Source organism: Lates calcarifer, linkage group LG8 (genome assembly GCF_001640805.2).
Source record: "Lates calcarifer isolate ASB-BC8 linkage group LG8, TLL_Latcal_v3, whole genome shotgun sequence".
NCBI lineage: Eukaryota > Metazoa > Chordata > Actinopteri > Centropomidae > Lates > Lates calcarifer.
The window spans coordinates 16,394,333-16,410,493 of record NC_066840.1 but is presented as its reverse complement, the minus strand read 5'-3'; the positions used below and the strand labels follow the sequence as shown (position 1 = coordinate 16,410,493).

Sequence of the window (16,161 nt, the reverse complement as noted above, 5' to 3'; positions counted from 1 at the left end):
CTGTCTGAAAATATGCCCCAATATCCCTGCTTTTAAACGATATCTTCTCTTCCTCCTCCCTCTCCTCCCTTTAGCTAAGTGCCATTATACATTTGGCTTGAATACAAGGATTTAAAAACACTGAAAGCACAAACATCTTCTATGGAAATCTCTGCAGGATTACAGGGACTTTCCTGTAATCTGTGGATCTGCAGACACAGATACTCATACGTGCATTCATGTGCAAACGTCTGAAAATTCAACATCTGTCCACAGACAAACAACCACCACTCACACACAGTCACTCATGCCCTATATGTAAACAGCTTTGCCCATGTTGTTCAGTATAATTCTGCTTCTTTGATTGCAGAACTGGAATCTCATCTTATCAGGCCAAAAAAATAAACAATGTATTTTTTGAATCGAAAATGCATGTTAGATGGTTGTGTATCGTAGTGGGAATTCCTCACCCTGACCCCAACATCTGAGAGAGCTGTTGAGCAACTCACTCAGATGCTGGGAAAAAAATAGATGGGTGGTCATAGTAGCATGACACACTGTATTTCAGGTCATTTTCTAAGCAAAGAAATGTTTCTGACTCCAAAGATCCTCCCCCAGAGCCACTGCACATGATTCCTATCAGAGGGCCGCAGGGAGAGGAGATAGTGAGTGGTAGCAGAGGAGGAAGAGGAGAAGGAGGGAGGCAGGGGGGGCGGAGGGAGGGAGAGAGAGAGAGAGGACAGTCATGCACTTACTAGCAGACACCCACACACAATTTCTCACCAGACATCCACACACACTTTCTCACATACGCTGCATACACATCGGAGCACCTGCTTTGTAGCCGCTCTGTATGTGTGGATCTGCTCGTGACGGCAGGATGCCTTCCTATGGCTGGCTGTTGGCTCTGTCTCTGGCAGCACTGACAGGTAAAAAGTTCTTCTTTATCCTCACCGATCTTTGTTCTCAAGACTTTTATTCAGCCACTGCAAAGATCAATATGTTTGTTTGCTTATGCTGAGGAGAGAAGCTGTGATGTGACGTAAAATGTTTATCTTTTAAATAACGTATTTGTTATTGTAGGACTGGGTACAGTTTGTTTTTTAGTTAAAGTGAGTTTGACTGCATGTATTTGCAAAGAGGCGTAAGAAATTGCTCTTTTCGTGCCTGTTGGTTTACTCATCTGAGTTTCTTTGCATAAAATGTGCTGAGATATCTGCTCTGTTTATGCTCTTTCCTTTTTCTTCTCTGTTTATTTCTCAGTGTAATTCTTATTGGACAACTTATGTTCCTTTTTTGCTTTTACCGACCAGAAGTTCTTATCCTCATAGATCCAGAGATTTGAGTTGATTCCACACTCTCTCTAAAAAGATTCGGCACGATAAGTTTCCAAAGAGAATGAGACACAGTTTACACTCCTCTGAAAATGTGCTTATATAGCTCAGCTCGGTCACCACTTTGTGTCACTTCCCAGTGTTTTTTAGCACAGTGCCTTTCTCATTACAGGGAACAATGCTGGAGCCATTGCATACGAGCGAACGGAGAGGAACTGCTCTCTGGTCCCTCCGGTAAGATCAACGCATGAATGACAGCATTATAATTTTGACAATTATTGACAGGATTATCACTGACTTCTACTCATAAAACTGCAAATATTAAGTCAGGCTATTGATTCTTCACACAGTAATTTCCTGTTATGAAACATGCATGCGTTTTATACAGTTAGAGTTAATGATTACTGCACATGCACTACTGTTAATGATTACAATGGGAGATACAGAAAGGGATGAATCAGCAGTTCCTTAGGTTTTAATTAAATCTGAAGACTTTTCACACACTCTCTCCCTTTGTGTGTGTGTGTGTGTGTGTGGGTGTGTGTGTTACAGTACCTCCCAAGCACAGCAGTAAATACCACTCTCCAGCTGCAGGAGTTACGAGAGCGAATGCGTCCCCTGAATATCTCTGCCTACATTATCCCTGGCACCGATGCTCACCTGGTACATCTGCTGTCCGTCATGATTAATTCATCTGGGTTTAAACCTTGCATGTGTGTAACCTGCTCTGTTTCTCTGTCAGAGTGAGTATATCGCACCACGTGATGCCAGGTTGGCCTTCATGACCGGTTTTACAGGCTCCGCAGGTACAATCCTTTCTGCCTCCTCCTCCTCTTCGTCCTCCTCCTCCTCCTCCTCTTCGTCCTCCTCTTCGTCCTCCTCCCCATGACTCAACTCCCCACGTCTGAGTGCCACGGTCATGCAGCTCCTCTTCTTTCATCCCACATCCTCGCCATATGGGCCCACTCTTTGTTCATTTGGTTTCATCACTCTCACTCGATGCATCGTTGCATCCTCTCATTCGTCTGCGCTCGCCTTCGCCGCAGTAACTTGACCATTAAATCATAAGATCTATTTTCATGCAATAATGGCGAACAGAATTAATGATCAGGCATATTTCTGTGCTGAGCTGCTGCACAGGATGAAAGGATGAGAGGATAGATGGCAGTTCAGTAATGTGCTGTTTACACCAGGCCTGCACCAAACTCCATAAAGAAAAGTCACATTTCTTAGGCCTCCGTTGAGAATCAGAAATGTGAAATTTAGATTCAGGGATCTACTCAGCTGTTGTCCATCTCATGTGAGGGTACAACTGTGGAATGATAATGTGAAAGCTTGATTATAAATCCACCACACATCGCCAGTTTGCTGTCTCCTCCGTGTTTCTTCTTATCCTTCCTGTTTCTCCCCACACGCACATTTTTCAAGATTAGCTGGCCCATCACGCATTGTTCTAAGTCAACTCTGACATTTATAGGCGTTTGTAATTCACTGTCACCGCTCCATAACACAGCTGCTGTCCTGCTTCTCCCCAGGCACTGCTGTAGTTACTCAGACCAAGGCCGCTCTATGGACAGACAGCCGCTACTGGGTTCAAGCTAAGAGACAGATGGACTGCAACTGGGAGTTGGAAAAAGATGGTGGGAAGCTATCATATTGTGATTACTTGTTATGACAACACAGGAAACATGGATTCCAATCAGATATTTGTGTTCTTGATGATCTAGGCTAAAAATAACCTGAGAAATGCTGCAGTTATTATTACAAGTTCACATGATAAAAATAGCTCGTCGGTACATGCCTCTGTTCAAAAACACTGAATATGTGATGCAGATTTTCACACATTTGTAAAACAGTAAACTAAACACATAGAAGTTTTTGTTACAGTTAAAAAAGGCAACTCACTATTTATGACTTGCATTGAGGCTAATCAGTGATCAAGGATTTAGATGGTTGCAATGAAAGTTTAAGGAAAACACATGCAAATTGAAACGCAAGCACAATTAAGAAAACATGTTTTCTATTTTGGCCACACATGGACAGCATTTAGATCCACAGGGCAAATAAATCACGAGTAAATAAAGAAACTCATCTGCCAGTTTGACATATGTTAACACAGTAAATGCTCTGCAAATTCAGAAAAGCTGCAAGTTTATACCCAGCATGATGATTTGCAGAGATTTCTAAAAACTGATCTAAAAGCTCATCAATGATGAGCTGACACATTCTGTGATTCTGATATTATTGGTGATATTGGCTACACTTTTACAACATTACTAGAGCATCCATTAGTATTTAGTAACCCCTAAATATTTTGCTGTGTTATAACTTTGTTCTGCTGTTTTATGTGCTTGCAGTATATTTCTTTATGCCAGATAACAGTTGTCAAATTGTTGAATGTGTGTATGGTTTCCTTGAAGGATAAGTCTGATGATATACTATATTTTTCTCATTCTCATCAAATCCCATGAAAAAAAACAATGGACTGATCCCACTAACAAGTATTGTCTGATATAGCTCTTTCCTCCATAAGGCTCCATTGTTATCCAAAAATGATTTTAAAAAAACACAAAAATGAGCAACAGCACTGTTCTACCTACACAGTTACTGAGTTAATCCCACATTGTGTCCTGCTGCTGTAATATACAGAATACTTGCAGCTTTATGCTTCAAATTGGACCCATGAGGGTTCAACACATGCTACACTTAAACTACTTTATATGATGCACCTGCACCATATAATGTACCTTCATTGCTTAACAATAATAATTCATTGGGTTTTCTTTTGTCTTTTTACTGTTTTTTATTGAAAACCTAAAGAAGTGATCTTTCACTATGTTTAAATATAATATCACTTTTATCTTTGTCAGTCATTTGTTACCTGAACACAGTATAACAAGTTGCTTATTGCACCTTTAAGTCTTCATATTTTGATTTGTTTAGTCAAAAGTTATTTATATTTTCTGAAACAGGGCAACCACATCAATAGAGACTATATTGTGTGATCAGTTTTTACTGTTGTTTAGTGAAACTGACAAAGCATCTAATCGTTCCTCATCTTGTTATGAAGCAGTTTGTGCTAATTTGATTCAGTACACATCTAGATGACAAAAAACTAACATTTTGAATTTTTTTATGATGTATAACGATATTCACCAAAGGTAGGTCAGCTGGATTTATTCTTTCATTTCCTCTAAAGTCAATAATAACTTCACTACAGTCTGTCATGTGTGATGTTCTCCAGTGTCCGTCAGCAGTGTGGCGGAGTGGCTCATCACAGAGGTCCCACCGGGCGGCCAGATCGGCTTTGATCCCTTCCTCTTCTCACTCAGTGAGTCTCTATTCTCCATCCTCCCTGTCAGTCCAGGTTAACATCAATAAACTGCTCGCCCAAGTAGATGGAAAATTATTGATGGAGCCTCCAGACGCCACACAGACTGTTAACTTGTGATTGATTCGGTTCAGTGTGCGCAATCATCTGCAATTTCCTCCATTTAGAAACACAGGAGGACTACGACGTCAATCTGGAGTCGAGCAATCGCAGCCTTAAGTCCATCCCTGCCAACCTGGTCGACCAAGTGTGGAAGGATAGACCGCCCATCCCGCCTGATACCCTCACCCGCCTGCCAGACAGAGTCATACGTGAGTTTCCTTTTATGTGTGCCTGTGTACACTACACACATACACACTGCAGTCAGACCTTTATCTATGTGCTGATAAATACCTGCAAACTGGACAGAGGGCAATAAGCGGCTCCACAAACACAGCCATAAACAGCATGTTCATGATTTTATGGCTGGCTGACAGATCAAATACTAACTCAGACAGAATGGAAGAGCCTCTGGGTAAGGAAGTTGTCTGGACGCCCGCAGGCCTTATTAGTCTTTATGGCCAGAGAATAGACAAATGGAGCAAATGGAGAGCATCATAAACCTAATGGTCTGTGTGTGTGTGCATATACGTTTGACTACAATCTGGTAAAAAGCATTCTATACAGGGGTTTTAGTAAGTCTTTTATAAATGCTGTCTCATAGGTTGGATATAAAAGCTTGGACTGACTGTCAGGGGAGAGACCATAAAGTGATGAGCATCTTGCAGATGACAGAAATGTCAAAGGAAAGAGCCAACTTACTGGAAAAGCACTGACTTGTGTCTGCACTTAGTAGAAAGCATCACGTTTACAGAAAGCACTGCTAATTGCATCCTTAAAGCTGTGCTAAACAATTTTTTATATGAACAATGGGTGAAAAAAAAAATACAAACACTCTGATAAACCCACTGTAACGTCCCATCTCAGTACCAAAAGGCAGACAAACAAATTGTAGTTTGTAGTCAAAATATCTCCCTCAGAAGTTGGTGGCGACTGTAATGGAGGTAAAATAGAGACAGTATTGAATTTACATTCATCAGACGGACACAAACACAACTCAGAAGGAATGATAATGTTGCTTTACATCTGCTGGATGTCGAAGGAAAATTGACTGATTAACAGAAAATGGGTGAAGGCCCCCAACACTCCCTATATAGGACACTCCCAAATCAATGACCACAGGTTTGATAAGAAGCTGCACTTTTTCATGTTGTGTCCAGCACAAATGAGCATCAAGTGTTTATTGTCATGTGGATACATACAGAAGTAAAATGTGTGTTTTTGCAGAGAGGTCCTGGCAGATGAAAGTGGAGCATATAAGGAATGAGATGAGGGACAATCCGTACCAACCCACAGCCCTTCTCCTGTCAGCACTGGATGAAACAGCCTGTGAGTAACTCAAACTTTGTCCATGAAGCTGCTCAAACCAGTTTCAGTAAATCATACAATTGAATCTACTGAAATTTCTATGTTTATTTTCTTCTTCATGCTCATTTGAAGGCCACCTGGTGGCTGCAGGGCTGCTTAATTTAGCTTGTGTACGCCTCAGGCCAGCTTTGAATATACTGTTTGCTACCAAAACAAAAGACAACAAAACAAAGCACAAACACAACTGTAGCCTGAAGAGTTCAGACATCTGATATGAAAGATTATCTAACTGAGAGAAACAGCGGTTTCTAGAGAAGGGGCAGTACTCATATCGAACAACATATTCAAGGAGGTATAAAGACGTAAATATACAAACTTAAGGCCTTTAAATACAGCTGATTGTGGTTTTAACAGTTTGTTTAACTGATTTGATTGAAGCTGGTTTAAGTAACTGGTAACAGACAGGTAATGAAGCAGGGTTATAGCAGTGTACACTTGACTTATCACCTCAGCATCTTGTAAATGAACGGTGTATTATTCAGAACACACAGGATGACTGCTGGGCTTCAGACCTTTCCTGACTTCTTATTTCAGAATTAGTGAGTTTATTTTCAATGACAGGGGCACAGAAAAAGTCACGCACATCAGACACAAACATTAGATGCAAACGGCGTCTCTGGGCTCAGGTGGATCTGTCAGATGATGTACATGAATGTGTGAGCTGCTGCTGCTGCTGCTGTGACAGTCAGGGGTGTTGTATGTTTGTGTTCTTTTAGGGCTGTTTAATCTGCGAGGCAATGACATCCCATACAATCCCTTCTTCTACTCCTACACACTGCTCACAATGGATAAGATCTGGTAAGTCCATTTTTCAGGGATTACATGTGAACACATCAGATTCCTTTCAGATGTTTTCCCTCATGTCTCTGTTCCTGTAGCTGTAAACCTGTTATATTTACATTTTGTATAAGGACATGTAGCATTTTTCTTACATAAACCACTGTTTATACTTTCCCTTCTACCAAATCTTCCAGGCTCTTTCTCCACACCGACAGAGTGTCAGAGGAGTTGAAGGTGTACTTGAACGCCTCCTGCGAGGGGCCGCTCTGTGTGCAGCTAAAAGGCTACGACACTGTTCTGGATAATTTAAAGACGTATGTGGCCCAGCCTGGGGTTAAAGTGTGGATCGGCACCGAGTACACAAACTACGCACTTTATGAGCTCATCACACCACAGGTACGCAGATATTTTATTTCATAATATACTGTGCTGTATAATTTCTTACACAGCACAGTATATTCTTTTGGTGTTACATAGATTTTTTTATGTAATGCAACATACACATATAAAGTATAATAATCTGTTTGTGTTGCTGTACTGTCATTGTATTTTATCATCAGGGCAGCTGTAGTGAGTCACCACTTGATGGCAGCTACTGAAATTAAACATTTTTATGCGTGTTGTGAACAGAATCCAAGTTTTTAAAGCTGCACTAATCAACATTTTTATATAAACAATGGATCAAACAACTATGGTAATGTGAAAGGTGTTGCTCATAGTGAAAAACCCTCAAAGAGTAAAGACAGTGAAATGAAAAACAATTTTCCATGTTCTGTTCCTGTGGTTCATTTATATCTTGTTACATTCTAAATACACACAAAAAAATGTTTCTTTATGAAAATGCCTCTTGCAAATATATTTTTGATGACTCATCTTGAACTCGGAGGCGGTTACACAAATCTATCCAATCAAATCAAATGTGACTAGCTCACCCCACCCATCACATGATACCACACTTGTGGGTTAGCAAGTGGGTGGCTAGCTGAGTGTTATCATAATTGGTGGTATGTGTTTGAGTTTCAGCTGTGAAAACGAAAGATGTGGTTAACATCTAATCTGTTGATTTAACCATTATTCTCCTCCTACTGGGTGAACAACGCGTGCGACTGAGTTGTGTCCTTCAGCTCTGTATGTCATTCTTTCCCCCCATCTCTAAATCTCGCTTCAGTCACGCTCACCATTAACAGATAAAATCACATCTAGAGATTTAACTTAAATCCCAGTAGTGTCTAAACCCTGCTAATATATTCCATTTCCTGTGGAAATATTTAGCATTACAAAAGATAAAAATAATCTGTCTTCTGTTTCACTTCAAGCTCATTGTTTTGGCGCTTGGTTGTAGATGCAGTAGGCAGCTGTTTTTAGTCAAAAAGCTCTGATAAACTCACTGTGTAATACCTGTTCAACAACAACAACAGACAGACTCAGTTAGCAAGAAGCTGGTAAACACAGTTGGAACATTTAGCAGCTAATGAAGCAGATATTTCCCTCAGGAGATGGCAGAGACCAAAACAGAGCTAAGAGAGAGGACTGAAATTCTTCAAATGGACAGAAATGCTAGTTTTAATAAAAAAATAATGTTGCTCTGTGTCTACAGGATATGTAAAATGTTTTACTGACACGTTTGCTGTAACAACTTCATGAGGTGGTAACATGTTGTGTTTACAGCTTGTTTTGCTGCCTCTTAAGTGGCCAAAAAAAAAAAACAATTAATGCAGGTTTGAGTGAGTTTGTCAATCACTAATCTGTGTACTCAATTTGTAGAATTAACAGCTTCCAGAAGTTAAATAACTACCTATCCCTTTGCAATCCTCCATGTCGTGTTTAAAAGTAAATGCACCTAAAGAAAATAATATAAAAGGGCTATTTTCTAGGGTTGAAAGGTTCTATTTGTAAAAGAGAGGACAAGGCCACTCCAGCAATATATAGTGTTATAGTACATATGGTATATTTTTGTATTAATTATTGTTTCTCTGCATCATGTAGGACAAACTAATGACAAGCTCCTACTCTCCTGTGCTGACAACTAAAGCCGTGAAAGATGAGACGGAGCAGCGAATACTGAGGGATGCTCATGTATGTCATCTGCACACACAGACACACACACACTCACACTCAGGTTATACACAAGCAAACCACAACACACATGCACACACCCACACAGTTGCTGTATAATTACTTACAAAGAAACACGTGGTTGTTGATTATAAAGCAGATTTGAGCCTCTAGTACAGACTATTGTCTTCACAGGAATTCATTAATCAGCCTTTATTTTCAAACCGGCTGGGCTTTTATGAATCGTTTTCACTGATGGCTCGAACACTTCACTGAACACACACCTTGATATGTTAATTACCCTGTCAAAATATGTCTGAACAGTCTCACAGCATGTCTTTGTGTATCATTGTGGCTCTCTGCAGGTGAGGGATGCGGTCGCTGTCATCCAGCTGCTGATGTGGTTGGAGAAGGCCGTGCCCGAGGGGAAGGAGACCGAGCTGACTGCTTCAGAGTACGTCAATAAGTGTCGCAGGTGAGTTCACATGTAAATACACGAGATGCTGACATACAGTATGAGAGCTTAAGAGCTTAGAGAATATATCACGGTCATGAAAACACAGAAGATCAAACTCAGAAATGTCTATTTATGTTTTAAAACTCCAGAAATATAGTATAGAATGGTTATAAATACATTTACTTCATAGTGAGGTTTCAGAGCTAATATAAACATCATTGCAGCAAACAGAAGGACAGCAGAGGCCCAAGCTTTGAAACTATCTCTGCAAGTGGACCCAATGCTGCTCTTGCTCACTACAGGTGAGATTAACTCGTATTTTTCTCCTTTATCGTGACTGGATTTTTATTTTATTTATTTCTTTGATCGTAGTATGTACAGTAATCATCTCATCTTTGTTGTTTTCAAAGCATAGATTTTAGATTGTAACCTCTGCTTGTTGTTGTGAGTTCAAGGATGCTTAGACATCCAGAATCATTGGGTTCATGTCTGCCATCGTCCAGAAGAAAAATACGATTCAAAAAGTAGACGTTGTGAAAAAGATTTAATTTGAAAAAGGTTAATTAAAGGTCAACGCTGGTAATATTCTGTTTTTTTGTTTGTTTTTTTTGCTGGCAACACATCCCAGACAAAGACCAAAACTAACAACTGAGCCTCTGAAGCTCCATCGTCCAAAAAATATTAAAAACACAGTTTGTAGTACTAGATGACACATTTCCTCATCACCAAGAAAGGTAGTTCATTTTGAGTCAGTCCCACATACAGTTCAATGTCATGCTGTATAAATATCCTTCAGTGCACCACATGTGTGTTAGTCCTTCACTGCAACGTACAAGTGAACAGTTTGCTCTTGTTTGTGTAACATTTACTGAATACTCCAGTTTCCAAGTGATTGGTAGAAATGATTGAGCCTTTATAAAATGAAACTTTATATTTGTGAGCTGCTTTTTGTGATTTACACTTTTTTTACATGGGCCTTGAATGTTTTTTCTTTCCTCCTGTAGACAGTTAATTCATATTAAGTATAACTTTTTTAGTATGTGGCAGGCTGTCAGGAGATGTTGTACTGCCATAATGTACAAATGTGACTGGTGCAACTGGCTGTCTGATCCATCTTAGTGGAGTTTCAGTCAGTGTAGCCATGGGAGCTTGTTGAGCTTGTAGCTTGGTTTAAAAAACATGCCTCTAAAATACTTGAATATATGTAAAACAAAGAGATAAAAGGTGAGAAATCAATCTTTAAATTTAAGGCATGCTTTAGATAATAAAACTCAGCTACCATCAGATGGTTGTAGTGCTGATATTATTTCCTGTTTATTATTTCCTGTTTTTCTATGTTGCAGCCCAACAAATGAAACCAGCAGGAGATTGACTGTTGAAGAGATGTATCTGATCGACTCTGGTGGCCAGTATCTGTGAGTAAAATCACACTGTCTTCTAGTTTCACCTAATGTCACTTGCTTTTGAAATGAGTCATCCTGTCTCTCACTATTATCACCAGAGACGGGACCACTGACATCACTCGGACGGTTCACTGGGGAACCCCCACAGCGATGCAAAAGGTAACACTTTTAATGCAATATTGAAAGTGTGAATGTTAGATTTACATTTTCTCTGTCAAAACACTAGAGATGGCTAATCTTCCAGACAGCAGTGGATCAGTGGAGTTTTTCTGTGTCACTGCGCCATTATTACAGGATTAGATGACACTGTATTGATCCCCAACCTCATTATGTGTTAGAGCAACAAATCAAAATGAAATCAAATCTCTATTCAGACACAAAAAAGGAGTGCAATAAAAAGTTGTGCAATAAAATGAGTTATATCACATTATAAGTGTGCTTAATGTGCTGTAATATATATATATATAAAACATATAAGATGGATAGCAGAATATAAAATAATAAATAATAAATAAATATTGGTATGAAACATTCAAAGAATTTACAGTATATACAGTTTGGAAAGTCTGTAGTGTAATGGGATAGTATAACAACTGTAGGATAATAGAGTACACTAATAATTGGAATGATGTAGAATATATAGCATGACATATATGTATTGCAAGTGAGTGAAGTGAAGTGTTACAGTGCAACATCGTATAATCATATAAGCCTGAAACTCTTCGACTTGTGGCTGTAAAAATCTTTGCAGTGATCTCCTTTCATTCCAACATTTAATGCCACATCATTTTCCTAGTCATTAAGCGTATGTCTTGCTTCACAGGAGGCCTTCACTCGAGTACTCATGGGAAACATTGAGATTTCTCGAACCATATTTCCCTCAGGGACAAGAGGTAGGAAGGAAAAAAAAAAAGTCTTGCATGTGTACAACGAAATTTACGATTCTGCTCTGAAGTCTTTCCCAGTTTCACCACTAGAGAGCACTGTTCCTCCACAGTCATCACTGTTGGAGTTGATCTGTTTCTATATCAGCAGCAGGATGTCTGATTCGAGCCCTGTCTGTGTGGCTCTTGCTTCTCAACAGGTGTAAACATGGAGATGCTGGGTCGCCGGGCCTTGTGGGAGGTGGGGCTGAACTATGGCCATGGCACAGGACACGGTGTTGGAAACTACTTTGGAGTTCATGAGTGTATGGCTCCTTTCCTTTTTCCATATGCTCTTCAAATTTTATAACCCCCACCCCAGGTTTAAATTAAATTATTGTATTCAGCTGTGACATTTTTTACCACTGAAGCAGAAGAGAGAAAAGGCAGATTTCAGTGCTCTGCTGTCTTTAACAGGATCACAATTATGATGCACAAGAGGCTGTTTGAGAATTTACATTATTGATCCTCATTACACTGTGGTGCTGGAGGGAGAAAATTAATAAGCCGACAAGCAAATAGCATGTTTGAACACACTTATCTTGCTTGACTGAACAGAGCTGAAAAACCCACAACAGTCCAGGTTCTTAGTCTGAACTTGATCAAAGATGCAAGGACTGAGTTTTTGGCCCGAGGTAGAAGGAGAAACAGCTCTCATTACATGCATGCTCAGCATGTTCAGCTCTTTGAGTCGACATGCAAAAGGTTTGTTGTTCATAACCTCAGTGGTATTTCTGTTTTGGATCATTGAAAATTACAAGTCAGCACTGTCTGAGAAAATGGACAACAACAGCCTTCATGTAGTCATTCAAATCTGGAACTGAACTCAAGCAACACCTGCACTATTAAACGTGATCTGGCATCCTCAGACTACTGCCTTTTCCTCAAGATGAATAAACTGAGCAGTCACCATTTTGACAGTGACCATTTTCTAAGACAGTGCTGACTTGCAATTAACTAGCTATTGACTTAAAACTCTCCTCATAATCACTCAAAGAGTTGAACTTCACATGCATGGAACAAGAGTCTTAGACCACGAACATATCCATCAGAAATGTGCACAAATCAAATGTTTGTTTCACTTAGTTTCTGTGATATTATCTGTATCTTTATGGCGTGGCATTGTAATATTTTTGCAGGGCCAGTTGGCTTTCAGGGCAACAACATTCCTTTCAGAGCAGGCATGTTCACATCTATAGGTGAGACCAATATTATTATCATTTTAAAGGAATTTGACTTCACATGTAGTGCATTTCACGGCTCAAATGTTAGAGCATAGAAAAAATACTAACCTACTAATGATTTTGTTTAAGAACCTGGATATTACAAGGAGAATGACTTTGGGATCCGTATTGAAGACATTGCTGTGATCGTACCCATCCAGACTAAGGTAGATGCAGAGCGATCGGCCGAGCCAGAGACTTTATGACAATATTTTTCTATTTAAAGTGAGATATTAGGAGAGTAAGATCATTACATTGTGAATAATGTCTTAAACCATGTGTTTTTGTTTTGCTTTCCCTCAGTATGGTCACAACTTCCTGACCTTTGACACTGTGTCACTGGTTCCATATGACAGAAAGCTGATTGACACATCTCTCCTCAGCTCAGAGCAGGTGAGAAACTGTTTGACTCCACTTCTTGTCAAGATGTTAAGATGTAACTGGAAACTCACTATCATTTTATTTTTAAAAGGTGGTACTAAAAAGTGCTTACCCAACACATTAACACATACAATGAATGCCCAGTAACAAGCTGCAATTTAAGTTCCCCAGTAATACAGTTTCCTCTTTCAATTTGTAAATACCATTGGGTATAACATAGTGTGACATCAAATGGGTCTCTCATTTTCCTGCCTTAAGAGCGCTGGTTTCCTCTTAAAATCCCCTTTTAACACTTCAGGTCTCTCTGCAGCTCAGAGATCAAAACATACTCTGTGAAAACAAAACCACGTGTGAAGTTTAACTTCTGCATTTCTGTCTCTTTTTATCTGAAGAGAAAATGTGCTATATATATTTATATATAACATAATTTAAAGTGCACATCAAACACACACAGATTTGAGGATTGGGGTCAGTCACAAGTGCCATTTCCTGCTAAATGTGTACTTTTACTTTTGATAATTTAGCTGATAATACTTTAATACTACTAATTTTACTAAAAGAGTATTTTTACATTGTTGTATTAGTACTTTTATTTAAGTAAACAATATCGGGATTTCTTCCACCATTTTTAGCAGAACAATGATTTATTTTGTATTTTTTTAAGGGGCAGCATGTACACAAAAAAAGTGGCATGGTGGTGCAGTGGTTAGCACTGTCACCTCACAGCAAGAAGGTTCTGGGTTTGAGCCCCGGTTTCGTCCCAGGGCTTTTCTGTGTGGAGTTTGCATGTTCTCCCTGTGTCTGCATGGGTTCCTCCCACAGTCCAAAGACATGCATGTTAGGTTAATTGGTGACAATAAAAATGGCCATAGGTGTGAATGTCAGTGTGAATGGTTGGCCCTGCGATGGACTGGCGATCCGTACAGGGTGTACCCCGCCTCTCAACCAATGACAGCTGGGATAGGCTCCAGCCCCCCCACAACCCTTAATGAATAAGTGGTATAGATAATGGATGATGAAAAGTGGCCCAAGTATTGATCCCTGTGGAACACCCGTATTTAATCTAAGAGCAAGAACATACAGGATTCTTACATACTTAAATTCTTAAATTCATTTTTGTGTGTTTATTCCTAATTTCCTAAATTCATCCAATTCATCTGTATTAACCAAAGCTGGTTTAGTCTTTAGGACAGTGTCTGACTTTAATTGAGAGTGGTCTTGTCTCTGCAGCTTCAATGGCTGAATAAATATTACGAGACAATCAGGAAGCTGGTGGGTCCTGAGCTTGACAAACAGGGACTCCATGAGGAGAAGGACTGGATGCTCAGAAACACTGATCCCTTCATGACGTCTGGATCTTCAGCATCTGTCTGCTCTTCCTCACTGACCCTCATCGCTCTGGCTGTTGCTCTCCTCCACAACGTGATCTGACCATCTCCACCTCTCTTGCACTCATTCTCAGCAGACTTGCACACTAATGTTACCCCTATGCAGTCTCTATTGAGCAGCTATACCAGGTTGAGAGATGCACTGCAATTTAGCATTTTTTTAATTAAAAGATATATTTGATCAATAATTTAACTATGTGAATAAATGTCTGATATTGTGGCGTTCAAAGTTTAAAAATGATCTTTTTTGTGATTTTTTTATGTTTTAGCTTTTTTGTTTTTAAACTGGACATTTGTATGACCAGCTGATATAATTTCTATTTTATTAAAGTAACACTCTTTAAAACAGAGGGGTTCTGAATCTGATCACTTTTTAACTTGTCAAAATCGTAAAAGACTTCCAAGTCATCTGTGACTTCATTTGGACTTTTGATAGATAGTTACAGAGTACGTTCACTAAAGTACTCTACAATTTTGAGGCACTTGTATACTTTGTATGTCTACACAATTACATTTCAAGGTAGGTATTGTACTTTTTACTCCACTACATTAATTTAAAAAATATTGAGTTACTTTTCTGATTCTGATTAATAATACTAAATATAATATTTCATCATAGATTGATGTTGATGTTCATTGATATACTGTAGATAAACTGTAAGCATAACAAAATGATTTTTCCATTCACAACCAACAGTCTGCTCTTTATCAGCTGGTACTGATTTCCATACAGTAACCAGTGACCACATCAGCCTACAACTAGTGTTTTTTGGTCATAACTATTTTAACCACATTAAAAAACAAAGCATTTTTAAACCTGTGTAGTTTCATATACCCAGATCATCAATCATCATGTAAACAGCTTTAAGCAGATCTCATGTTTTACCTCTTCCACGTGTGAAGAGCTCATGCCTGCTGAGGGATCATTTCCCAGGGCAAACGGTTTTGTTCAGCTCGTCTTGAAGGTGTGAATGTGCTTACAGCACACCACACCCTGCATCAGCATGCTCTTTTCATACATGCATCACCAAAAGCACATGAGGAAACCTCTCACACAGAAAGCTGGACAGATTTCAAAAAAGTATATTCATTCATATCCGCTCTGTGTCAGGTTTGAGGTAAAGAGGCTTGAAAAGAGGAACAGCAAGTGTGAGATCATTGTTCTCTATGAACAAAAGCCTCTCCCACTTTTTTTAAAATGTAGTTGCTGACATCTTCACGTGTGGCCATAAAAGATGTTTGTGGAGTTTTCTTGTAAACAAAGCACATTGTGTGCCTCTTTAGGCCTTAGCTGATTTTTTGTAGCGTGTGCATATTTTCCTTGTTTACGTCCTTATTTGCAAGCTTGCAGTCTTCTTCTTCACAGCATTTGTTAACACATTCTTAAGCTTTTTTACTTGTTAGAGCCACCAACTGTCACAACCATGCTTCTTGTGTGCA

At 39.3% G+C, this 16,161-nt stretch overlaps 1 protein-coding gene across 1 annotated transcript; it reads left to right on the top strand.

The window, feature by feature from the left end:
* The first annotated feature begins 740 nt into the window (after window positions 1-740).
* xpnpep2 (X-prolyl aminopeptidase (aminopeptidase P) 2, membrane-bound) lies at window positions 741-15,069 on the top strand. The gene is made up of 21 exons (XM_018694233.2): window positions 741-908; window positions 1,486-1,547; window positions 1,866-1,976; window positions 2,056-2,119; window positions 2,849-2,953; window positions 4,558-4,644; window positions 4,812-4,955; window positions 5,971-6,072; window positions 6,828-6,909; window positions 7,086-7,287; window positions 8,878-8,967; window positions 9,312-9,421; window positions 9,628-9,705; window positions 10,747-10,818; window positions 10,905-10,965; window positions 11,630-11,699; window positions 11,891-11,995; window positions 12,869-12,928; window positions 13,043-13,119; window positions 13,256-13,345; window positions 14,564-15,069. Exons 1-21 carry the CDS (start codon window positions 833-835, stop codon window positions 14,762-14,764), a joined length of 2,049 nt encoding a protein of 682 aa, XP_018549749.1. The 5' UTR covers window positions 741-832; the 3' UTR covers window positions 14,765-15,069.
* The last annotated feature ends 1,092 nt before the right edge of the window (window positions 15,070-16,161 follow it).